At 35.5% G+C, this 27750-nt stretch overlaps 2 protein-coding genes across 2 annotated transcripts; one reads left to right on the top strand and one right to left on the bottom strand.

The window, feature by feature from the left end:
* Window positions 1-2331: 2331 nt before the first annotated feature.
* On the top strand, window positions 2332-2895 carry LOC108980377 (SKP1-like protein 20). The gene has a single exon (XM_018951279.2). It carries the CDS (start codon window positions 2332-2334, stop codon window positions 2893-2895), a length of 564 nt encoding a protein of 187 aa, XP_018806824.2.
* A 7327-nt stretch (window positions 2896-10222) lies between these two features.
* On the bottom strand, window positions 10223-15401 carry LOC109011255 (nuclear transcription factor Y subunit C-2). Its single transcript, XM_035687548.1, has 2 exons — window positions 15207-15401; window positions 10223-11315 (listed from the first exon to the last, which is right to left on the bottom strand). The coding sequence occupies exon 2, from the start codon at window positions 11267-11269 to the stop codon at window positions 10457-10459; it is 813 nt and encodes a 270-aa protein (XP_035543441.1). The 5' UTR covers window positions 11270-11315; window positions 15207-15401; the 3' UTR covers window positions 10223-10456.
* Window positions 15402-27750: the final 12349 nt, after the last annotated feature.

Raw genomic sequence — 27750 nt, forward strand, 5'->3', positions numbered from 1 at the left:
ATTTTAAACATCTTTAAAACATATTTAAAAGTTTTTGAAAACAATAGGTTTTGATAAGGACATTAATAATCACAAAACATCACAACTACTATAATAATGGCAAATAACCATATTCAAGAATGACAACCAAAAAAAATAACGGTTTTACAGAAACTAAACAGTAACAAGAACAATGATGATAAAAATACTCTATTAAAAAGGTAGCAAATATTTAAAAAAAAAAAAAAAAAAAGAAAATGAAAGATTAAAAAAGCATATTTGAGTGGCGGGACAGTCTCACCACTCCAAGAATGGCCAACCCTAACCACCCACTTTTAGGTGGTGAGATCCACCTTGTGCCACCCGCATTGTGGGGTGGTGGCAATGCTCTTTTCAACTCTTTGTTTGGTGCCTTTGCCTATGGCTGCATTTGACTGTTAAATTGAGTTGAGTTAAATTTTTTATGAATAACAGTGAATTGAGATGATTGAATGAGTTTTGTGAGGTCCACTTGATATGAGTTTAGGTGTGTTTAGATGTTAAGATGAGTTTAGATATATTTATAAAAAGTTGTAAAAATGAATGGGTCCCACCATTAAAATCAACTATTCACATGACATTCATTCTCACCGTCGACACAAAAGATAAACTTTTTGTACAAACTGCATTGTGCCAGAATGCAAAAATAATAAACTACAGCCTAAAGTAATAAACAAGTATGCAGCAATATGATAGTATGACGCCAGCCATGTGGGCTAATGAGAGATGGAAAATCGTGTCAGATGCAATTAATATTTGTCAGTTACCGGGCCCCACGGTGAACTCAATTTTGAACTGAATTCAAATGGTATAAATTGTGTGTTTGGATGCTGAAAATCGTGTTAGATGCAATTAATATTTGTCAGTTACTGGGCCCCACGATAAACTCAAATTTGAACTGGATTCAAACGGTATAAACCGTGTATTTGGATGTTGAGAGTAATTTAAAGATGAACTGCATTGAATGCAGCTCAAGAACCAAACGGAGCCCAAGTGATCATAGATTTCATTGCAACCAAGGGTGGGAGAGTTGCGTCAAACTTGTGAAAGAATGAATACTTGCTGTGCACATGCTATTTCTATACCAATATACATACAACAAATTACAATAACAATGTAAGCCAATTAGCATACCTATAAAAGACCAACAAATTGTGTTTTTCCCGAGAGAGTTTTTTAGAAGAAATGCCCCTTCCTTGTTCCTATAACAACAACCTGATGCACTACGGTGCTCCTAACTTACTATCAAAGAACCTGCATAGGCTGCAGAGAGCAAGGAGGAGGAGGCTAAACTCCTCTACCTTTTGGGCAACGACTATGCCAGATTAAAAAATAATCTTGTCTCATGTGTATCTCGTTCCTTTTAGAACAATGCTACACAGCCCAGTTCATACTGTTGGGCTAACTGCTAATTCATTTTTTTTTAAAATAATTTTTAAATATTTGAAAAAAAAAATTAAATTAAAATGCATTAGCACCAATCTAGAGCTAACTAACATTTTAGAAGAAATGCCCCTTCCTTGTTCCTATAACAACAACCTGATGCACTACGGTGCTCCTAACTTACTATCTACTATTAATTATCTTAAATTCAAATTAAATAAAATTATAATAATTCCAAAATAAATTAATATTTTAATAAAAATATTGTAAAAGTCGTATATTAATTGTGTATTTATAATTCTCAAACAAATGAAAGGGTCGTGCTTTAGTAAGATCTCATGAGTCACGTCATAAAAAGGGAAATGCTTAGGGTCCCGAATTCGGGACAATTCGGGACCCAAAGTGTCTCGAATGTAATTTTTTTTTTTTTACTGAATGATTAAAAAAATATTTTTTAATAATATTATAATTTTTTTATTTTTTTAAAAAATATTTATGATGATTAAAAAAATACATAAATAAAAAAATAAAAGAAGAAGAAAAATAAAAAACCTATTCAGGACACAAAATGAGTCTCAAATTCGGGACTCATAGCAGTTCCCGTCATAAAAATATAGTGAATTATATTAAGGAAAAATATATTTAATGATTTTATTCCTTTAAAATTACTGTTTGGATAATTTATTTTTATTTTTTTAATATTAAAAAAAGTGATTATTAATAAAGTTATATATATTTTTATTGTTTTAATACAGCCATTCTCGTGCTAGCACGCCTCAATCCTAAATCCACGCGTAAGAAATCTTGGGAATTAAGCAACAGTTCATATAAAATCTACCATATATACCCATGCATCTCCCCTTCCCCTTAACCCCAAGTTTTCTTTCAATCGCTGTTTCTCTCTCTCTCAGCGCAATAGCAACGATAACAATGGCGGACAACGGAGTAAATACTAAGGTTGAAGCCGTATCGGAAGCAAGCACGGAGACGATTGAGTTGATAACGGAGGACGGCGGTGTCTTCGACGTGGACAAGCCCGTGGCGATGGAGTTCTTGATCCTCAAGTCGTTCTACGAAGACGAAGACCGCGTCTTTGACAAAACCTCCATTCGCCTACCGAATGTCAAGCAGTTGGAGCTCTCCAAGGTCATTGAATACTGCACTCGCGCCCTGGAGTTTGGCGCCAAGTCCGCGGCAGCGGCCGGTGACAAGGACGCCGAGAGGATGGTAAGGCAAGAGAGGGAGGGTTTCGAGGCGGAGTTCGTGGACAAGCTGAGCAACGAAATGCTCAAGGAGTTGATTCTTGCGGTGAATTTTCTGCACGTAAAGGAAATGCTGGATTTCCTGATCCGGAGCGTGGCGAATAGGATCCGGAACAGAAGCGTGGCGTACGTGCGCCAGTTCTTCGATATAGAGAATGATTTCACACCGCAAGAAGAGGATCAGATCCATCAGGAGAATGCATGGGCCTTCGAGGGCGTCGACGCCGATTGATCCATAAAGAATGAAAAACTCAAGAAGACGACGAAGAATAGGGTGTTAGAAAATTCGGAAACGATCAAAAGGAGCGCTTTCGTAAATCTTGAATAGGGTGTTTGATTTCACCATTGAATTTCATTGCAAGATTAAATTCCCATTGAATCCAAAATACAACTTTTACCCGTTGCTTTTCATCTTCTTGACAATGAATATTTATTCTTTAGGATACTGTGATGTGAAATTACTACGATGTTAGGATCCTACCCTGTTAATGTACTACAGTCTGTTTGTGATGTGAAATGGTAAAGAAATTAAACAAACGTTGGAAGCCACAAGAAGATGGAGGCACAGCAGGTGTTTGATAAAAATCCTCAGAGCCACACCATTGTATTGATAAGGGGTTCTACTTCGAGGGAGAACCAACCTGGCTGAATAAAGAAAACTAGGTAACACTCGGGAATTTCCAGAATAATCCCAACAAGACTGCCGTCCCCTACATATACTGGAAAAAATGCTCCTAAACGACAACCATCAACTAAGGCCATGGGCCACTAAACGACAAATTAGCAACTTACTAAATTAAAATATCACAACTAGGTTGGAGGCCATCATGCCCGGCCCAACTTAGTTGGGTTCATAACATACGATGGGGATTGAATATTAGTCGGTGTTGGGAAAATTCTAGCTGTGAGAGGGAAGCAACGGCCCTTTCATCATTCCTTGTTAGAGACCTACTTGCTGCATGGTTAGAGCAGCCAGAATATAAGCTTCAAGGGTAATGATACCCTTACGGCTATTATGCTTTACTACTCAACTAATTTTTTTTTTAATTTTTCGAAATAAAAAACTCAAAACATAACTTTTTTGTATAATTTAAAAGAAAATAAATTCAATCAACTAATATAATTATGTAATTTAACTAAAAATAAATTCAATTTTATAAAAATTGACATTCTTTTACTCTTTGAGTCATTTTTTATAAAATTAAATTTATTTTTAATTAAATTACAAGATTATGTTGATTGATTGAATTTATTTTCTTCTAGATTATGTAAGAAGGTTATGTCCTACGATTTTTAATCCAGATTAGAATAGCAAAACGGAAAAAAAAAATAAAAAAAGTGTAAGGATATCATTACCTTAGCTTTAAAATGAGAAGATCCACCATAATATTCAGTAGAATGAGATGGCAAACAACAATGAAACCAACATCAAAACCAATCATGCTCTGTAGATTTGATCTAAAATCAAATAACTCTTGGACATTGGCACTCAGCAGCATCGTTTGTTGTATCATGAGTAAAGATTTTTGGAGTTTCCAAATGATGGGGTCCTCTTTTGCTTGAGGTGAGGAGTGTCTTTGCACTGCAAAGGGTTGGATGTGATTCGAAGAGAGCTGCAATAATGGAGGAAGAATTACACAAGCATTGGGAAGCTTTCCCTTTAACAGACCAGGAGGCTGACTCAATGAACGTGGAGAATGATGCTTTAGAACACCTAATTGAGAAAGGAAAACGACGTCTACTATTGTTGATCAATGCGGACAGGGTGGTAAACCGACAAGCCTTCAAAACTACCATGTCTAAGATTTAGAGACCTGAAGGTTGGATCCAATATAAGGACGTGGGAGATAATAAGGTGCTGGTAGAGTTCTAGCATGAACGTGATAAAGCTAAGGTTTTGGCTAGAAGGCCATTATCTTTTGACAGGGCACTGATATGCTTAGAGGAGGTCAATGGACAAGTTCCATTGAAGGATATAAAGTTTACCAAGGAGCTATTTTGGGTGCAAGCTCATAACATGCCAATGGCATGCATGACCAAGGAAGTTGGAGTGAAGATGTTCTCGGGCATAAAAAAAGGTTCTTGAGGTGGAGACAGATGAAGGGGCTGTGGTTGGGGAAGTATCTTAATAGCCAAGGTGGAGGTGGACATCACCAAACCGTTGATTCGAGGAAGATTCTTAACAATTGATAAGTCTAAAAAATGGATCTCATTTAAGTATGAAAGACTTCTTTCTTTTTGCCTTGACTGTGGTTCCATTAAGCACTCTAAACATTGCCATGGTACCAGTCGCTATAACAGGATGGAAGCTAACAATTAGTATTGCCCTTGGCTCAGGGCTAACCCAACGAAGGGGAGTGGCCATGATACTCAACATTACGGTGGCAACATGAATCAACAACCTCAACATGGCCAGTAGACAGGTAGCTCAGGGATGGAGGCAACAATGGAAACTCAGGAGGCCAGCATGCTTCTAGAGATGGAGATCCTACAGTATTTTTACCAAAAAAGCAACAAAGTGTCTTGGAACAGCATAGTAGGGCAGATGCGTAGGGAGGAAACTCTACAGAAGTGAACCAAAATGAGCAAAAGCAAACATCCCCTTTTCCTGGCTTGATGAAGACTCACAAAAAGTTTTTACCAAAATAGGAAGGCTCCAGTCATAGAGTTGAGGATCAGAAAAAGCATGAGAATAGTAAGGCTACTATGTCAACCTCTAATATGGAAACAAACACCAATGTGGAACTCCCTACCTCTGGTAGCTCTTTGGCTGGTCAAATCAAGTCCCTAGACAATTTCTTCAACCAACAAATCCAGGTATTGTTTGAAGCTGGTCATAAAATGTCTTGGAAAAATAGGGCACATAGTAGGTCCCTTCACCTTGCCTCTCATCCTCCCTCAGGAGGAATGATCCATGGTGGCAACAAAAGGCAAGTAGAACCTGATCTACCATCAAAGCTCAATGGGACCCCTAATAAAAAATTCAAAGCTAATGCTTCAAGTGTCGAGGTACAAGCTGCAAGCAGGCAACACCACCAACCATGAATTGCCTTAGCTGGAACTGTCGAGAGCTTGGAAACCATCGAATAGTTAGCATCCTTAACCTTTTAGTTAAGGACAAGTCACCCAACATGGTGTTTCTCATGGAAACAAAATGTACAAAAAATAGAATTGAAGAACTTAGTAAACTGCCTCATTTCGCCTCCTAATTAGCTATGGAAAGTATAGGGAGTAGTGGAGGTTTAGCTTTAATGTGGAAGAGGAATATGGATGTATCGATCCTTAAATGGACCTGATTCTCCTTCATGGCTTTTTACTGGCTTTTATGGCCATCCTGAGACAACTAAAAGGGACATGAGCTAGGAATTATTGATGTCCCTAAAACCTATGAACCCAATGGCCTGGCTATGTTGTGGGGATTTTAATGAGATACTCTGCCAAGATAAAAAAGCAGGAGGCGGTGCCTTATAGACAAATGGAGAGGTTTAGAATGGCCATTATGGAATGCTCTTTGAAACCCATCCTGACTCGAGGCTCTAAGTTCACTTGGGCTAATAACAGGAGAGGTGGGGACTTTATAAAAGAGAAAAATGACATAGCTTTGGCTAATTGTAATTGACTCAATAGGTTTAATGACTCATGCTGCCAAGTTCTTCCTGCTATGAAGTCTGACCATTCTCCACTCCTTATTCAAGTAGCCAGTAAAGACAAACAAAACCATGGAAAGTCCCACCTTTTCAAATTTAAAGTTGCGTGGAATTTGAAGGAAGACTGCTCATCCACTATTAAAGAGGCTTAGGCTGTTATGGCAATGGGGTATGAGGTGCCTCTGGTATGAATAGGAGGCTACATAATTGCAGCCATGCTCTAAGGAAGTGGAATGTAACTAAGAACAAAAGGGCTATAGATGACATCAGGCTGAAATTGAAAAGGTTAAGGGAACTACAGGATTCAAACCAAAGCAACCAAGTGGAGGCAGTTCAACAACTTCAAAAGGAGATAGAAATAGCTCTTGTGGAGGATGATCTCAAATGGAAACAAAGGGCCAAGCAGCACTGGCTACAGAATGGGGGACAAAACACTAAATTTTATCACCTGCATGCCACCCACAGAAGGAAGACTAATAAGATTTCCCAAGTGTTGGATCACAACTGTTTAATCACTGAGAAACAAGAGATTGGAGAAGTCTTTACTAGTTTCTTCTCTAATCTGTTCACCTGCTCTAACCCATTTGATATTGAAGTGTGCCTTGAGAATGTGCCCCCCAAGGTTACCCCTACGATGATTGAGATGCTACTACAGAAATTCACAGAGGAGGAGGTTACTGCTGCAGTGTTTCAGATGAAAGGCATGGGCTCTCCAGGCCCTAATGGCTTCCCAGCCTTGTTCTATCAATGACATTGGGACATTCTTGGCAAGGAAGTGTGCAGGTTTGCTCTTAATATATTAAATTGTGGTGGTTCTTTGGAGGGGGTTAATGAAACTTTCATTACCCTCATTCCTAAAATTAAAGAGCCTAAAAGAGTCCATGACTTTAAACCCATAAGCTTATGTAATATTATCTACAAAATTGTAGCTAACATGGTCTCAAACAGATTAAAGCTTGTATTACATGACATTATTTCTTTAAATCAAAGTGCCTTTGTACCAAATAGAGCAATTTTTTATAACATTTTGGTGGCCTATGAGACTCTTCACTCCATGACTACAAGAATGCAAGGCAAGACAGGTTTCATGACTCTCAAGTTAGACATGAGCAAGACCTATGATCGTGTAGAGTGGAGCTTCCTTACTTATGTAATGAGCAGGTTGGGGTTTGATCAGACTTGGATCTCCCTTGTACTGAATTGTATCTCCTAAATGTCCTACTCAATTTTGCTTAATGGTGAGGCTCAAGTCCCTTTCAAACCAACTAGGGGTTTAAGACAAGGGGATTCCCTATCCCCTACCTCTTTATCCTATGTGGAGGAGCCTTATCATCTATTTTGCAACAGGTAGAATCCATTGGAAGTATTTCGAGTGTTCCCATGGGTAAAGGTCTCCAAAGAGTTAGCTATCTTTTCTTTACTGATGACATCTTAGTTTTTTGTAAATCAAACTCACCTGAATGGAGCAACCTAATGAAGATTCTTGGCATCTATGAAAGTGCATCTGGACAGGTACTAAACAAGGAAAAAACCTCTATATTCTTTAACAAAAACACCCTACTTGAAAACCAGAAAACAATCTTGAGAATTGTTGGGGTCAAGACTTCAGGCTCCTTTGAAAAATACTTGGGGCTCCCTACCATGGTTGGCAGAGCCAAAACTGCAGCTTTTCACAGCCTTATTGAAAGGACTTGGGCAAAGATCACAAATTGGAAGACAACATGCCTCTCAGCAGCAGGCAAAGAGGCTTTACTCAAGTTAGTTTTGCAAGTTATCCCTACTTATACCATGGGCATCTTCCTCCTCCCTCAATCCATCACAAAGAGGCTAGACCAACTCTTGAGGAAGTTTTGGTGGAGATCCAATGAGGGTCACTCCAAAATTCAGTGGGTTAAATGGAGTTATTTGAATAAAGGGAAAGATCAGGGTGGGTTGTTCAAAACTTTAACAGCTTCAACCTTGCTCTCCTGACTAAGCAAGGGAGGAACATTCTCAATAACCCAAACTTCCTCTCTGCCCAAGTTCTTAAATAGAAATATTTCCCTTCGAAAAACTTTTTAGAGGCCAAAGTGGGGAGTAGACCATCCCTAGTCTAGAGAAGTGTGCTGGCAGGACTAGAATTGCTTAAAGAGGGCCTCATATGGAGAATAGGAAATGGACATAAAGTTAAGATATGGGAGTCTAGATGGTTACCTAAGCCAAACTCATTGACACAAGCTAACAGGATCAATAGTGTTATTGATGTGGAATGGGTGCAGACCTTATGAATCCTGGCCAAAAGAGTTGGAATGAAACTTTACTCCACAACCTATTTTCCCAGCAGGAGGTGGAGCTCATCAAAACCATCCCTATCAGCTTGGCCAACAGAGAAGATAGATTAACATGGGAAGGGACCAACAATGGTTTTTTTTTTCAGTCAAAAGTGCCTATCACCTACATAGGGAGATTCTAACAAGGCAAGCAGCAGGGCCCTCGAAAGTCCATGCACAAAGCAGCACCTGGAAATCCTTGTGGAAACTGCAGGTTCCCAATGCAGTTAGAATGTTCGTTTGGAGGGCTTGTAATGAGGCTATCCCTACCTTCTCAAACTTGCAGTAGAGAAAATTGAGAGAGAGCAACTTATGCCCAATCTGTCTTCTTGAAAAGGAATCAACAAGCCATGTGTTATGGGGATGTAGTGCTGCTCAAGATGTATGGGGCCAAGCAAGTATCAAGATTATGAAGATGTCCTTGCAACATGATCTGTTTCGAGACATATGGGACCAATTAACTGCAAAACTACCAAAAGCTGAATTAGAGTTGGTAGGATCAATAGCAAGGCTCATATGGAATAGAAGAAATGAAGTAGTGCATGGCAAGGAACTAAGACATCCCAACTCTATATTCCATAAGGCCAATGAGGATGTAAGGCTGTTCAAAGCTACAAAGGTCCAAGTTAGTGCTCTTGCTACTGCAACCTATCCTGAAGATAAGCTTACATGGAAAAAACCTACTGAAGGGAAATACAAACTTAATTGGGATGCTGCTTTAAATGTGTCATTGGGAGTGTTAGGCATAGGAGCCATTCTCAAAGACTGCCAAGGTATGGTATTAGGAACAGTCAGATCAATAAGAAGCTTAAGACTTTCACCATTTACTGCCGAAGCCTATGCTATGTTGATGGCAATTCTTTTCTGTAAGGACTCTGGGGTTACAAACTTCATTCTTGAAGGGGACTCGCTGCAGGTGGTTCAACAAATGCAGAACTTAATCATGGACTGGAGCCAAGGTGGTCTAATTCTTGAAAATGCTAAATCTATTCTGAAGTCTTTACTTGGTTAGAACATTGGACACATAAGGAGGGATGCTAATATGGCTACTCACTTGCTAGCCAAGGATGCCCTCAATTGAGTAGAAGATTCATATTCTCTTGAATGTATCCCAAGATATATTGAGCATGTTTTTTGTAAGGAATCTATGTAAACAGTTTGCTTGAGGAATATAATTGATCTCTGATTTAAAAAAAAAAAAATGAGTAAAGATTTTTGGTCATTTTTTAAAACAATTTAAGCTTTTTGTATCCTCTCCTCCTCAAGCCAACCAATCACCATTCACCCGTACTCATCAAAACATCCAAGGATGCACACTGAGAAAAACTTTTAAATAAGAGGCGACTACAAGAGCCAAGGTGGTCTAATTCTTGAAAATGCTAAATCTATTCTGAAGTCTTTTCCTGGTTGGCACATTGGACACATAAGGAGGGATGCTAATATGGCTGCTCACTTGCTAACCAAGGATGCCCTCAATTGAGTAGAAGATTCATATTCTCTTGAATGAGAATATGAGTAAAGATTTTTGGTCATTTTTGAAAACTATTTAAGCTTTCCGTATCCTCTCCTCCTCAAGCCAACCAATCACCATTCACCCGTACTCTTCAAAACATCCAAGGATGCACATTGAGAAAAACTTTTAAATAAGAGGCGACTACAAAGCCCATACATAGTACCAAATCACAAGCTCATCATCCACTCAGCATTAAAGCTACCAACTTAGGAAGAAAAAAAGAACACTCTACTTGCTAAAAGACACTACCAGCAATTCATCTCTAACAGTCAAAAGGGTGCCTGAAAACATCTGTTACATTACCTAGACCACAGTGACCAAGATTCAAGAGTCTGTTTGTTGCTGCTGTGGTGGCTGCTGCTGCTGAGTTTGACTCTGTGGCCATGGCATGAAAGCCATAGGTGCTCGAGGCTGCTGCGAAGCGTACATTGCTGCTTGGTCAACTGGCTTTCCCATGATCATTCCTGTAGGTCCCACAGGATGCTGTGATGGAACATAGTAGTATGGGATATCAGCCGGTGAACCCACTACTGGAATAGTAGCCTTGGTCACCCCAAGTCCCTCCTCTTTCAATTCATCTCTTGGAATGATATCAACCAAGAAATCAAAGACATCAGTCCTCGAAATGGCAGCTGCAATATCATTCTTTTGTAATGTCCTCCTTTTGTTTTCTTCTGTGTGGATCCAAGAGCGCAAAGTCAGCTCCAAGATGAACATTTCACATGCCTTTGCAAATATGACAGGAGCCTCTGCCGAAATCATCCGGACATCCTCATCAGCTTTCATTATTTTCTTAATCCGAGCAAGAGGAAGGCTGTGATTCTTGAAGTCAGTTGTTTGCTCAATTTCTTGCATTTGGTTGGCCCAGAACATCTGAAGTTGCTGTTGCTGTTGCTGCTGCTGCTGGTTGTGGAAGTGTTGGGCCTGCTGGTATGCAAGCTGGTGTGAGGGATTAGCGAATGTGGTGGGGGGCTGGGTCGGGGAATGCACTGCTCCTGTAGGAGTTCCAGAAGCCACCATAGGAGCAGTTTGATAAGGAGTAGCATAGGCCATTTGGTTGGCACCTGCTGCAACTCCCACCACTGCCTGCTGGTGTTGTTGCTGCTGCTGTTTTTGTGTTTGTTCTGACTGATCCATAGACAACTAGTGTAGTATGTTTCACCACTTGTAATTATGCCCTTATCTGCACAGATATATGTCATCCAAAACAAATGGTAAATGAATGTGTGAGACGAAAAATATAACAGCATGGCCAAAGATAAGACCACTGAATACAATCTTGCTTCACTTTGAAAGGTGCATCTTCATCGGTAAGTAATTATTCAGATTGGGGGAGGGGAGGAGGGGGGTGGGAGAGATTGCAGACTTGGATATCTTTTGCAGCCATCTTATTCATCTCATTACACGTTATACCCTGATTTTGATAATTCAAATTCCAACTTCCTTTTTGCCTTCTTGCAGGGATCAACAGTTACGAATGTGATAAAGTTTTCTATAATACATAAAGATATGAACTGAGGCTGTCACATTAGCATTTCCATAACTAAACCATGATCTGCAATCCATTGAAACCCAACTATTTTATTCAACTCCAGTTTCTAAATGAACTACATGGAAGAAGGCAATCAAAGAAGAGATTGGCAGAGATTTTCAGCAATCAAAACTTCTATTTCATTAAGTTGGTGGTGGTTCTTTTTATTTAGTGAGAAGTATCCCTAATGTTAATTTCCATAGCCGCTGAAAAGTTATGTATTGACTCTTTCTACAAGGAACAAATATGAAGGAACAAAAGTAACTTTCTAATGCAATGAACACAATTACTTTAACTAAATAAATGACATATTTATAACTACTGATATGCATGGGAAGAGAAAAAAGTGAGATCCCTATAAACAACCCCAAAAAAACAAAAAGAACTGTGTACCCCCCGCCCCTCACCAGAAGAATAAGGTAGAAAACAGCAGTATATCGCAAACCTTTATAAGACATCAGACATCTGAGTGGGAGAGATTGTAGTACCCAATTAGATTACGAATGGGTTGCACGCACATGTACTATGTTCCAAGTTTGATCTCTACTACGCCAACTAGACCTTCGTCCAACCCCCATAAACAACCCAAAAAAGAAAAAGAAGCCACCATCCACGCCCCGCCCCCCACCGGAAGGAAAGGGGAAGAAACAGCAGTAAAACACAAGCCTTTATAAGACATCAGAAATTTGAGTGGATGAAATCGTAGCACCAAATTAGATATTGAATGGGTTGCATGCGCATATAGTAAAGTTCCAAATTTGATATTCTACTACACCAACCTAGACCACATAATTTAGCAAAAGGCACTGCCCAAGTACACACGGAGTACACAGCACCTTGGGAGATAGAGTAAAAAGGTCAAAAATATCCAAAAAGCTAAAAGCTAGAATAACTAAAGTTTGCTGCCACCCAATCTAAAGAAGAAATCCTTTAGCTCCTTGATTTTCTTCTCACAATCCTTGACACTTGTATCATTCCTCTCTCTCCAAATACCACCCAGTCAAATCAGAATCATCTTCCACAAATTCCACTGTGTAAGCTGCCAAACTAACCATTCCAACATAGAAAAAGATCCACCACCTGTTGATGCATGATCCAAATCAACTTGAACCAGTTTAAAACAATTTTCCGCAGGGCACTAGCTACTTCAGAATGTGGTAACGAGTGATCCACTGTTTCCCCATCCCTCTTACACATAAAGCACCATGTTATCGCATTCAATATTAGAGATATCGATAATTACAAGAATCCTTAGTGTGACTTGTCTTTTTGAGCTAACTGGCAGATATGACTAGTGTGTCCCCAAGTAGAGCCAACCTTTCCAACATAAAGGAGTTATATTTAGAATTGTCTAGCTACAAGTGTCAATGGATGACACTATATAGGAAACCAACTTACTTGCTCATGGTCAAGTCAAAGAAACGACATGAGATCTCTCTACTCAAAACATAAAACTACATACTTCATGCATAAATGAATTGATTTGTTCTATAAATTCTCAGAATGGGGGAGCACGTTTAGGATTATGAAGACCAAGCCCACTTGAATCCCCACTAACAAGTAACAACCATATATCACCACATTCAGGATTTGAATAGATGGTACTGCTTATAATCTTCCCAGCATCAAAACCTCCAAAAGAAGAGAGTTTTTTCTAGTCGTTTAAAAAAAACTTGGGGGGTCCAGCCGAGCAGCCTAGCCATGTTATGTGTTGAGTGCAACTCTTTCCAAGTAGGAATGTGCAAATATTACTTATATATATATATATATATATTAAAAAAAAAAAAGTAGGAATGTGCAAATATACAACATAGCATTCATAAAAAAAAATAAAAAATAAAAAAAGTAGGAATGTGCAAATATACAACATAGCATTCATCTCTATATTATCTTTAAACTGTGAGTATTCAGTCTTGGCCGACTCTTCAAGTAAATACAAAATCTCAATATTTTTAGGTTTTGCATTATTCTTCATTTCCCATGGTGCATATTTTTCTCACAAACTGAGGAAAGTGAAAATTTCCCTAAGGGGCCTACATTTTTGTTATGCACTTCATTTTTTCTATTCTCCTTCCTTTCATTCATGTTATCTTGTTAATTTTCCTATGTGGCATCCATCTCCTATTACTAAGTGGTACTTGTTGATTACAAGTGCCATCTCTCAGGTATGTGCTTTTTTTCCTTTTTTCTTGGGTCTTAAACACTTCCTGATGTTTTAAAATCATTTTAAAACTATCATTATTTTCTTGACTTGACCATAGTATACAACCAGCAGAGAACTCCCCTGCAATCAAGTGACTAACCTCCCTCCACCTAATAATCAAGTAGACAATGACTCAATATGATTGGCAAAAGTTTAAATGTATTTACTTATAAAAAAAAAAAAAAATTAGTTTAAACGTATTCATATCCAAAAGAAAACCCACCCCTCCCTAATACCCAAAAAAAGGGGTGAACTAAGCCACCAACTTATCCATATTCCGTGGGTTTCTCTTCATAGTTCTTTGAATTCAGTTTTCATGAAAGTGCTAGCACATTCAGGGAATGGGGAAATCCATGATCCTACCTGAAGATGCAATAAAATGGAGAAAGAAAAGAAGAAAAATTCAGGTGTTCATTTGGTTGCCTAAACTATGAATCTGCACTCAACACTAAAGTGGTTATCCCAGACTCGGCTGGAAACAGATTTTAGTCCTCCTAGGTCCCAAAATAAGAAACAAATCAAAGAATTTTTCTGGTTCTCTTCACGTAAACATCTCAAAACCTTAGGGAATTGTGACTTCCCAAACCTAGATATTCAGATATCATCCAGATTCCCTATATTTTACCCATGTAGACCAACCATCCAGGTATAACTAGTTGCACCAAGCCAAGCTAATAGATCATGAATTTTATCTCCAGTCAAACCAGGTCCCGTGCACACTCACAAAATGGTGAGACCAGCTTATCCAGTACGGATAAGATCCACCAAGATCAAGGCTTAGTTAAACATGCATGGGCGTACAATCACATCACAAACTTATAGCCGGGGAAGAGTATAAAGTACAGACTTGATAAAGGGTCCTATGGAAAATAATAATAAAATTAAAAGTAGAAACACAGGAAAAAAAAAAAAAAACCTCCCTTCCCTTTAACATGTTCTCATGATTATAATCAATAAAGGTAAAATAGAAGTAAAACTGAAGAGCACCTAAAGATGTCCAGAGCTTTCAGAGATTATGAGAAAACAGGAATAAGTACAAACAGTACCAAAAAAATCACACGCAAATAAAATTTAACCATCTCTCTTCAGATCTTAAGAAGAGCCAATCGCTTTAAAATGAAGCAAAACGAAATAAAAACATGAAATTCAAAAAATTTCTTTACTTTTCCCTTATATCCTTTACTTTTACTTATCAAGAGAAATCCCCTTTGCTTTTTCTCCGCGACCAACCAACCAACCAACCAACCGAAGTCCGATACTTAAAAAACACAATTTAACAACCCAAAAAAGAAAATAAAAAAGAGAAGAGAAAAAGGAAAAGAGAAGAAAACAAGGGTTACCTTCGGAATCTCAGCTGAATCCTCAACTGAGATGTTCCATTTCGTAAACCCTAAGAGGTACACAGCAGAAGTACGGGGACTGGGGAGAGCCTTCCAGAGAGAGAGAGAGTGAGAACTTAAAAGCGAGGGACAGAGAGTTTGAAAATGGTGCTTCGCAGGAAGAGAGAGAGATATGGGGCAGCATCGGTACCATGACACGTGTCGATCATTACGAGTTCTGACTATTAGAAGGTCTAGAAGAGAGAGAACCTCACGTAAACGACAGTGACGTGTTAGAAAAAAACGACAGCGCATGTGGGTGGGGGTTATTTTCGGGATAAGTTGGTGGGGGGTTTGTACTGGGAGACTTGATGAGAATGCCTGTCTGGAGTGAGCGGGACACGTGTTATAAAACTGTAAAGAGAAGAGGAATTGTGAGGTCACGTGAGTCGCCATAAAAACGCATGTGACCAACCAATCTGCGAGTGTAATCATGTGAACAGCTGTTGGCCTTCAGTTTCAGTGCCTAAAATCATTTATTCATTTATTTATTTATTTATTTATTAGACTAATCATTTAATGCCACAATCAAATTTGTTTAGAAAATATAATTCTTCTTCTAAAAAAAGACCCTTCATCCGAAAAAGGAGACATTCTCCACGTCAGCTCCCTATTTGTGTTAGAAAATAAAGAGAAATGATACTTGCAGTCGTGAGCGTGCAGTCGTCGTGCAGTCGCTTTGAAAAAAGTGAATAAATAAGGGACCCACCTGAAAAGAAATTAATTATTTAATAGTAGACCCCACTCTTTTTCAAAGCGACTGCACGGCATTTGTGCATTCCACGACTGTATGTAGCATTACTCAGAAAAAGCAATGATAGCCTTATCAATAAAATAATATTTAAGAGCAATGCTTGTGTCCTGCTGTGTTCTCCCGATGATAGGTCTCGATGGATTTTTAATAATGTTATGAATTTTTTTAAAAATTATACTTAAATATATTTAAAAGATATGTGATAAAATAAAATAAATAAATAAATATATAAAATACACTAATGAGAGAATCCAATAGGAGCCTACAGCGGTTACCTCTTAAAAATGAAAAATAATTTGTAAAAGCATCAAATAGACATGCCTATACAAATCTTTATAAAAAAAATAGATCATATTATAAAGATATGTAAAATAAATTATTTTTTATTACTAGAACTATTTTTTTATAAATGACTTGCAAGAGACTTGTATGTTTGAGATTTCTAGCATTACTCCTTAAAATATCTTTTAAAACAGTTCTTAGTGCATTTTTTATTTTTTTAAAGAAAATGATATTATATCGCTTAAGTTTGTTTTTTAAATTTGACGGCTTATATATTTTTTTAAATTTTTTTAATTTAATATTTAAAAAAATAATTATTAATATATTGATTTTTTTTTTTACAATTTAAAATTGTTTAAAAAATATTTTAAAAAAAATACGACTTGTACAAGAGACACGCCAAGCCGTCAAAGATAGGTAGCATAACAGCAGCATCCTTTTTAAAATGTTTTAAAAAATTACTATTAATAAATTTGTATATTTTTTATTTAACATTTAAAAACACAAAATACCCAGGGAGCACTTTTGAAAGCAACCTAACATAAAGAAAGAAACGCATTCGTATTTCGTATATAAAATAAGCAATTGTAAAAATAAAAAACAGCCTTTTTTCATCTATGTTAGCAATTTGCTATATATATATCATGTCATGGTGAAAAGAAAATTATTGGAAAGAATTATTTATATAATTATATTTTAAATAAGAAGAATTTTTATAAAATAATTTATAAAAATAATATTATTTTATATAAGTATCTTTTATTTTAAAATATAATTATATAAGAAATTATAAAAGTGGTTGTACATATATTATTACTCTTAAGATAATTCAAAGCATACACTTCAAACTCCCATAGCACGGTTTAAGTAGTAGGACCTAGAATTTCCTTTCAAGAAATGGAATTCAGGTGGTTAGACTGAAAATTTGAATTGTATTTGAGAGAGAGAAGCGTGTTATCTAAAAAAAGCAAACCAAAAAAAAGGAGAGAGAGAAGCATGCAATGGAAGCCAATGAAGCAATTGGGATTTGGTATGTAAGGCTTTTCTATATTTGAAATTAGCAAGAATTGTGTGCACCTTAAATTAACATTAGGGTAAAATTGGTTAGGTTTGGTCCGGTTTTGAACAAATTTTGAAACAAAACCGGTATACACCGGTTTTGAAAATTTAAAAATCGATACGGACCGATTTATCTCCGAAACCAGAACTTTCAGTTTTTTCGATTTCAGTCCGATCTGATTCAATTTTTCCAGTTTATTGTTTACTTGTGTGATACTATATAAATTTAGTATTATAATTTTTTTAACACTAAACTTAATCGTTAGAATTTAGTATTTGTTATTGAAAATTATAAATTCATTAGTGTCTAATGATACTAGTATAGTATAAGTAATGTCTAACTTATTTAGACTTGAATAATAAGATTAAAATAATAATGTAATTAATGCTTAATTGTACTAGTATAATATATGTAGTGTCTAACTTATATCAAATGTTATATTAGTTTTTTATGGAGAAAGACTTCTAATTCTCTCTAGAAACTATCCAGATCAGAAATGGTGCTCCCTCATGTCTCCTTGCTCTCATCCCTAGTTTTCTTCATTTCTTTTTCATTTTTGGGTGTTTTTCATGGCTAAGTATGGAGGAAGGTCAATCTACTACTCTTCGACGTCGAGTGACCACCACGTGCCCTATCATAGGCTTCCCAAGGCGCGCATCCTTCAGATGGGCGAAGAATTTCGTCAAACGGAACGGCGTGTGAGTCACACGCACGGCCCAAAGGGAGCGCGTGTATTCCACGCGCCACCACTCAAGGTGCCCTTCTGCCGCCACACGTGGCTTCTCTGGGTCCAGGACCACCAGCTACTCCAGACCTGACCGTCTGCTATACCACTAGGGTGATGCGTGGCTCTCACGCGCCATCACAACCGCTATTTGTGTTTCTTTTCCTCCAATATTGAAAATGCGGATCTATATCTTTCCAATATGTAATTCGTTATCTTCTCATATATTTTTAATTTCTGTAATATCTTTTATTTTAGAAAGATAAAAATAGAAAAACACATAGTCTCTTGGACTTTCGTCTGTAGAGTGTGTCATCAACTCTGTCTTAAACGGAGTGTGGGGCTTGGTTAACCCTATTCTGTCGTAGACGGAGTATAGGGTTTGGTTAACTCTGTCTTAGACAGAATAGTGTTGTCGCTTAGACTTTAGGTCTGTAGAGATTTGCAGCTTGGACTAGACCATGTTAGTCACGAGTGTGTACTGGAGAGCTATTAATGTTGCAGTTGGCTTGTAATGTATGTTTCAGGTCAAGTTTGTAATGTCCGTTATTAATAAATGCAATATGCTTTTATAAAAAAAATATTATATTAGTTTTGTATTATAAAATTAATATACTTGAATAATAAGATTAAAATTTTATATTATATTAATTAGCAATTTAATATATAATATAATATAATATAAAAAAATTAAAATATATATACTGGTCTAGTTCGATTCAAACTAGTTTTCAAAATATGAGAATCAGTACCGAACCGGTTTATGACCGATTTTTATTCTAAAGAACCGGTACCACCCTGGACCAATTACAAACCGAATTAAACCCACCGGTCCGATTTGGTTCAACCGGTTTTCCGGTTTCTTTTTTTTACACCCCTAATTAGGAGGAAGGTATACCATTTAAGAAAAGCTGCCGTGTTCTTTCTTTAAAAAGTTAGAGTGCAAACAATACTTGTTAAAAGTAATACTAGATATAATTTTAGGGTGTCTAAATTTTGCACACTATTTTGAAAGAAAGTAGCACCCGCCTTTAAAAAGTAGATTTTTTATTTTTAAATGTGAATCTCAAATTTGTCCATATTTTTCAAAAGAAGGGCATGAGTCTTGCATAACATAGGACTATATAAATCATTTACAACAAAAATTATTAATATTATGTAAATAAATGAGAACAATGTACTTGTGAATAGTTAAAAGATAGAGTTGATAAATTCTTTAACTACTACATTCAAATTAAGGTAAAATCTACCCTACTACAACATAAAACCCTTTAGACAATAGAAAAACCTACCGTACACTCCATAGATTGCTACACAAATCACGCATATGATATTCTCTATTGTTAGATAAGTTTAATTCCAATTATCTCAAGCGGAGTGAAATTCCTACAAGTTTGTATTTTTGCTCATCTTACCACCCACGTCAACTTGTTGTGATTGCATCTCTACATCATTTAAGAGGTTATTAGAGTCTTTTAAAATAGTTCTACACTTCAAGATTAAGAATTTAAGATGGTTGCTCTAAAAAACTATAGAGAGAGAGGAGGGGCCTTTGTTTGTACATTTACTCACTTTTTCCACACATTTTCCAAACTAACATACGTAAAATTTTTATTTAAAGAGTCTCATGATGGGGTGGTTAATAGGGAAGTTAATTGACTTCCAATGGTGGATAGTCAATTAACTGCTTGTGGTAGATAGTTAATTAACTACTTGTAACGAGAGGTGTCAAATCGTATTAATTGGTCGTCTTCGTGTCGTGTCAAGGTATGTACATTACACTTAATGGGTCAACACGGACACGACCCGTTAAGGATTTCGTGTTAAAATTTCAAACCCGAACACGACACGGTAAGATAACGGATTAACACGACATGACCCGTTCTGTTTCAACCCGTTTACGTTAATGGGTTGAACAAACACGATACGACACAACCCGTTTGACCTGGTTGATTTTATATAAATATTTAAATATAAATAATATCTATAAAAAAATAAAAAGAAATAACTACAAGTCTAAAATTACAATCCAAATAAATATGATCCACACAATTTGTAATAATATTCATTATTAAAATTACATCACAAATATAATAAACAAAACATACATTGTAAATATATTAATGTTACAATCTCAAATATAATAAAAAATTAAAAACACAGATCTAAATAAATTTAGAACTTGAAGAAGGAAGTGGAGCGTCCTCCTTGCCCTTGTTCTCCAATTCCATTACATATTCGGTTAACTCATCCAATTTAATTTCTTCTTGTGTTTCTATTAAAAAAAAAGACATCAATAAAGTTTTATATCAAATAATATTATTGTATTGAAAGTACAAATAACAGAAAAGGAAACAACCTTATAAGACCAGAGGTCCAAAAGTTAAAACTGTAGTTCACAAGCAAAGGAAACAGCTTGTAGTTCACAAGCAGCTTAAAAAAGACTTCGAAAAAAAAACGAAAGGGAAGGTGTTGGAAAGTTCTTTTCCTCACATTAAATAACTAGCATGGTTTTCTAGAATATTTTTGGCAGAAGCAACATGAGCACTCTGCTCCTTGATTGAATTCCCTTCCAGATCTCAACAAGAACCTCACCTAAAAATGTAATTAAAAAGTTACTATACTCTGTTTGAAATACATCAATCATAGAAGCATATCATCATGTCTTGCTCATACCAGCTCACCAGCAAGTTCATATAATGATTCATCAAGTGTTGCCTGCAGGAGTTTAACAATCATTGTCAAAAATAAATCTTAAGGAAAAAGAATGAATAAAAGAGGAAAACAAAGGTTGAAAATAAAACCGAAATAAAATTGAACCAGATACTAGTCTCTACCTGTAATAAGCGTAAAGCACAGTACTGACTAACAGCAAAGCCTTCAAGTTTAGCAATTACATGCAACGTTCAAGACAAAATGAATTGATAAAATGACAGTGATAGGTGGAAACTTTCAGATATACATTTAGTAGATCCACTCACTAGATTCTTTTTATAAGTAAGATAATATCAAAAAAGCCAAAAGTCTCATGAAAGTACGTTGGGCACAAGATACTTTTATAGTTCCTCTAACCAGATTATGTAATGCATTACATTGGGAACTTATATTTTTACATCGTATGCATAGCCTTCTAACCACAGCAGAAGTAAGAAGTTTTAAAATACCTCTTAAAAGGCTTTCCTTTCCTTTACAACTGCTCACAAAAGCATCTTCCAGAGGTATCTAAAAAAAATATCAATAATAAATCAATTCCATTACAATTATTGTTAGAAGAGCTTCCCCACTTGACACATCAAAATTTCAAATGAAAAAAAATACTTGGAACGAAAGAAATTTCAAAATTTCCTTCAATAGAGACTCATAGCTCCTCTCCACAATATATTACTGATATCAGAACAAAAGGCCTACCTCAGAAACTAAATATCCAGTAAATCAACATAATAACTCTCAATCAAACAAAGCAACTAAAAATTGTGGAGAGGAGGTGCCAATTCAGGCGTATTTGTTGGTTATCCACCATGTATTTTCTATCATTATATTCTTTCACCTAATGTAACACCTCTGAAAAAGCAAGATTTTGTGGAAACCAAATGCTACGCTTACAGTTTAATTGATAGATTCTTCAAATCCTAATGATTGATTGTCATGCGTACTTTCATCTTGTATCACTTAGGTAGAAGCATGTAAAAGACTAAGAAATAAATTGAACCAATCAAGATTAAATAGCAGATAGAGAAACCCAACAGAAAATGAACCAAGAAAAAGTAAACCCAAAAAAAAAACATAAGAAATGATTTCTGGGTTGAAGAGGGTAGCATCATCGTGAGAAGAGATTCTGATTTCTGAGTGGATTTGAGAAGAAAAATGCCCAGTGAAGTATCTTCAAGGTCTGTTTGGATCAATAAACTAGTAAACTCCAAAGCTCCCTATCCCTCTTTCAAAATTTAAAATCTCAGAAACTAAAAACAAGAAAAGAAGAGAAGAGAAAGAAATTCGATCACATTTGGGCGTGGTGGAGTCGTGGGTGACGAGGTACTAAGTTAAAGTCGATGACGAGCAGTGTTAGGGCTGAGCACCGACCGTTTCGGAGTCGGAGGGAATCCGACCTCCGACTCCGAGATGTAGAGAATTCGCTCTGCCTCCGACTTCGACTTGTCGGAGTGGAGTCGGATTTTTGGACTTTTTTTTTTATTTTTTTTAACTTCATATTTGACCCACTTTTAAAAAAAAAAATTGTGGGTTTTCAATTTTCAATTTTCTCAAAATTACAATCCAAACTTATTAAACTTTTGATTATAATAAAAAATACAAGTAAATAAAACAAGTAACATACTAACATACATTCAAAAATTAAAAATAAAAAGAAAGTCTTATTTTTACATGTACTCCCATCATCCATGATTCCATATCCACATCCAACTAATCACTACAATAAACAAAGGCACCGTATACAAAATGAAGATTAAAAAAAAAAGACACCGTATAGTTACTATAGTATACTATTATAATTACTATGAATCTATTTTCAATTATATTATATATATATATGAAGATTGAAGAAATAGTATTACTATTTTATATATAATATAGTATTACTATATTATACTATTAGTTTATTACTGTATCTTATAGTATAATTACTAATACTATAGTATCATATTATTAGTATGTTAGTGATTTAATATTATATATATTAAATCTCTAATCTCTTATACTTTATATATATATATTTATATATATATATATATAAATATTAGTAATACACTAATAGTATTAGTATATTAGTATTAGTATTAGTTATACTAGTAGTGATATTAGTTATACTAATAGTTATATTAGTATTAGTTATTATTAATACTATATATTATACTAATAGTGATATTAATACTATATATAGTTATAATGATTAGTATAACTACATTAGTATTAGTTATAGTGATTTAGCATAACTATATTAGTATAAGTTATAGTGATTTAGTATAGGTATAATACTATAAGTTATAACTATAGTCTATAATAGTATTAGTATAAATAGTAGTATTAGTTATAGTGATTTAGTATAACTATATTAGTATAAGTTATAGTGATTTAGTATAGTTATAATACTATAAGTTATAATTATAGTCTATATAAGTATTAGTATTAGTTATAGTGATTAGAATAAATATATATTAGTATTTGCTATAGTGATTTTAATTTAGTATAACTATATAATACTATTAGTATAAATCACTATACTAACTATATCACTGATAGTATTAGTATACTAATATTAGTATATCACTATAGTTAATAGTATCATATAGTAATATAGTATTAGTAATTAATATTATAGTGATTTATATAGTAATTTATATATAGACTTAAAAGTGGATTACTAATAGTATTAGTATTAGACCATAAATCTAATTAATTTACTAATATATATTAGTATTACTAATATATTTATTAAAAGGAATATGTTGAAAATTTATTAAGTCAAAAAATATAATTAATACAAGATATTGTTATATAAAATTTATATGAATAATACTTTAGTTATTATACATTAGTATTATATGTTATTCTAAATTTATAGATTAGTGTTTATCCATTAGTATTACATGTTGATGTTATTATGCATCTTAGTGTTTATAGTATATTATATATACATTAGTATTATATGTTATTATATTTATACATTAGTAATTTAGTGTTACAACTTACATGTAACATGGTAGTAATATTGTAAATTTGTAATAGTATGATATTTACATATAGTCATATACTAAACTATTATTATTTATTAGTCAATTTAGTCTATATATTTTAGTATAAATATATTATTTAACTAGTATATTATTGAGTTTAACTAACTATATAAGATATAGTTGTATAAAATTTAAATGATTAATATATGGAAAAACACATATATTTTTATAAAATATGTATAAAATCGGAGGCGGAGTCGGAGGGCCAAATCGAAGGTAGAGGCGAAGTGTCGGAGGTGGATCGGAGCAGAGTCGGAGTCGGTTCTTCAATGACTTCGACTCCAACTCTGAAGAGGACCCGGAGCAGAGCTGGAGCGGAGTCGGATTGTCGAATTTTTGCTCAACCTTAAGCAGCGTGAAGGGGGGCAACATGAGCTGAGAACTGAGGGGAGATGGAGTTGCTGCAGGGCCATGGGTTGAAGATGAAGAGATGAGGCCTGAGGGGGGCGCGGCGTGAATGTGAGGAAAACAAAAGTTGGAAAAAGAAAAGTTAGAAAATAGAGGGGGGCAGCGTGGGTTAGGTAGTTTAGGGTTTTTTGAATTTTAGGTCTAAGGGTATAAAGGTAAATTCAATTTTCTTAACGGGTCATAACAAGTTGACCCGTTAGTGACCCGTTAAGCAATCGTGTCTTAACGGGTCAACCTATTTTGAACCGAACCCATTAAGGCTAAACCCTAATCCGCTTTTATCGTGTCGTGTTCGTATTGGATTAATGGATCGTGTCACATATTGCCATCCCTACTTGTAACTTTCTGATCCATGTGGATACTACATGGATGATGGAGTAAACATTTACTAAAATCTCTCACTTGTTCATAGTCCACAATGGGTGTCATGCCCATTAACAATATTCTATGAATTTCTTAATTAATTATCCCTCATATAGAAAACAAAGTACGACCTGACAATAAGGTAAAAAGTATGAGTATTATATTAAGTCATCATCTTATTAATATAGTAAATCACTCATAACATCTCGTTTATGCCCTAGATTTCTTGATCTCATTAGGTCAAGGGTCCTTGATCCCTCATGAGTTTATAATTCAAAGCAATTCTTGACTTTACATTATATAACATACTCATGATTATATTTAGTTAAAACGACATAATCGTCTAGTCTATGTGCCATAAAATAACATGTAAGATTTCAAATAATTTTCTCTAGACACTCGTATCAATTCAATTAGACTTGAATGTTTTTTTATATATGCTTCGCGAGATCGTATTATTCGTGGTCCTAAAATAACATACTAAAATAGGGACTTCAAGCTTTTTTCTCATGACATTGTTCTAGGATCAATGGCATAAGATTAGATCAATTATTGATCCATTAGGTCTCACATAGTGACGAAGTAAGGACCCATCCAATCAATCCTTATATGGTCGTCTATGACACATAGTAGAAAATGTATGTTACAACAGAACTCCCACTCAGTCTGGCATAGGAATCTTAGTATAGCACTCCTACTCATCTAGCACTTACCTAAGATCTCACATTCCACTTTAATCAGGATTCATAAAGTTGTGTTAATATTTTATGTACGACTCTTGTAAGTCTTATCTTAGTTAAGCTAAGACGACATTCTTTAAATTATCTTGAATGCTTTCAAAGCATCAAGATTTTTATTTGCTCGCTTTCAAGTGCCAAAGTAATCAATTTGTATCATCTTTCTTGTTATTCGAGCGCCAAGGTGATCATCTATATAAGTGGACTGATCTTTGCCTGGTAATATTTTTATAATGTGTGCTTTTCATTTAGTATTAATTAACTTATAGTATGAAATAAACACAATAATCTCACTAATGCAACAATATCTAAGATATTCTTAACATATATCAAATTCGATTAAGTTCCAAACTCCTAACATGATTTTGAAAAATACTTCTACTAGTAGTCTTAGTAAGAGGATTAACTACTATCTTGTTAGTAGAGATATATTGTAGGATCACCTCATCCCATGCAACAACATCCCAAATTTAGTGAAACTGAATATCAATGTGTTTGGTTTTGTCATGGTATTTGGGATCCTAAGCATATGACAAAGTTGTGATACTATCACTGTATATCTTAACGGCTTCATCTACAAGAGTAGTAACATCTAGGCACTGAAGAAATATCCTCAACCTAACAACCTTTTGTACAATTGCTAAACAAGCAAGTACTCCGACTCCATCATGGACAAAGCAATGCATGATTATTTCTTGTTTTACCAAGAAATAGCTCCCCCGCTAGGCATAAATGTGTAACTTATCGTGGATTTATGCTCATCTTTATCATTTGCCTAATCAATATCGCTATAACTCTTCAATCTTATGTCTCCACTTTGATAACAAAGAACAAAGTCTGTTATCCCATGAAGGTATCGAAAAATCTTCTTAATTGCGAATTACTCTGATAATGACTAACCAAACCAACTACAAAGTAAATGTTAGATCATGTACATAACATAACGGACATTAGACTTCCAAATCTACTTCCATAAAAAATTTCGATAATTTCTTTCTTTTCCTGATAACTCTTGGGACAATGTTCTAGGTTCAATGTTGTAACATACTAATCATATATTTGGAGCATATAAATAAAGCATTTAGTTATTATTATTATTTTTTATTATTTTTATTTTTATTATTATTAAGGTTTTATTTATTGAATATTATTATAAATTTTTTAACTCAAAATCTATATTAATTTTTATCGAATGTAAACACAGGACTGAGTCTCTACTGAATTACCGAATCCTATCTAAATGTGAAAAAGTGCCTAAGTCAGTTTTAACTACACTGAATTTCATTGCAAATAAATCACTCCTCACTTCACGTCACCCTTTCGTCATCCCTTTATTTTCGATGTGATCACTAAATATTTCTCCTGTAAACTCCTTGAAGCACTTTGAATGGGACATGTACAAGACGGTTTCCATCTATTTATCCCTTCCCCCATCTGTAAATTCAATCACAGAAAAGTATCAAGCAACCACACAACTACTCCCGCAATCTGATTTGTTCTCCATCTTACTCAGAACCAACATTCATCCTTTTACCTTCAAAGCCGTCTTTGAGAGGCCTCCCTCAGTGCTCCACCGCTGTCAATTTTCACCTACTAGCCACCAGCCTCGTCTCTTCCACCTCGTGCCAACTTGCAAGGCGAAAACCAACATAAAAGGACCCATACCCGTAAACTGATACACCCACCAAGCATCTCCCTAGAAACCACTTAGACAACCACGAAAACTGCCGTCCGAGAGCTCTCCCTCAACCCAGATCTGCCGCATGCCCTCCCTGTAAGTTCTCCGTAGCAAACTCCATCCCTCTTCTCCTCGGTTCTTGTTTGACAGCATCTAATGGTTTCTCTCTCTCACACACACACACACACACTCTCTCTCTCTCTCTCTCTCTCTCTCTCTCTCTCTCTCTCTCAGGGCCCTTTAGCCGCACCACTCACTATTGATCCAGCCCAGCTCCATCGCACCGTGCCTTCATTCAAACGGTGCCTCGTTTTTGCTTGGTAAGTTGTGCCGCACTGGTTTTAGAATCAATAGTTGAAATTTTGATGCTTAAAGTTGCTTTTTAGGTCTTAGTTTTCATAAAAGTAACCTATGTTGCTATAATTACAAGATGCTTTATAGGTATTCAGTTTTCAAAAAAAGTACAAGCCTATGTTGTTATAATTACAAGATTGCCATTTAAAGCCTCTGCCGCACACATTAGTTTTCTCTCATCTGCGTGTTGCTCTCAAGTCAAATAAAAGGAGTCGTGTTTATTCTGTATCCCTAGTATTACATAAGGGTAGACCTTTAATTTTAATTACTTGCATATCCTCTAATAGGCTGCTAGCGTTGGGCTTAAAATTTATCCTCTGTCATAGTATTTTGGACTTTATTTTATATATGGTTGGTCTATCTATTTCAGAGAAGCTTTTCTAATATTTTTTAAG

The sequence above is a fragment of the Juglans regia genome, chromosome 2 (genome assembly GCF_001411555.2).
Source record: "Juglans regia cultivar Chandler chromosome 2, Walnut 2.0, whole genome shotgun sequence".
In the NCBI taxonomy this organism is placed as follows: Eukaryota; Viridiplantae; Streptophyta; class Magnoliopsida; order Fagales; family Juglandaceae; genus Juglans; species Juglans regia.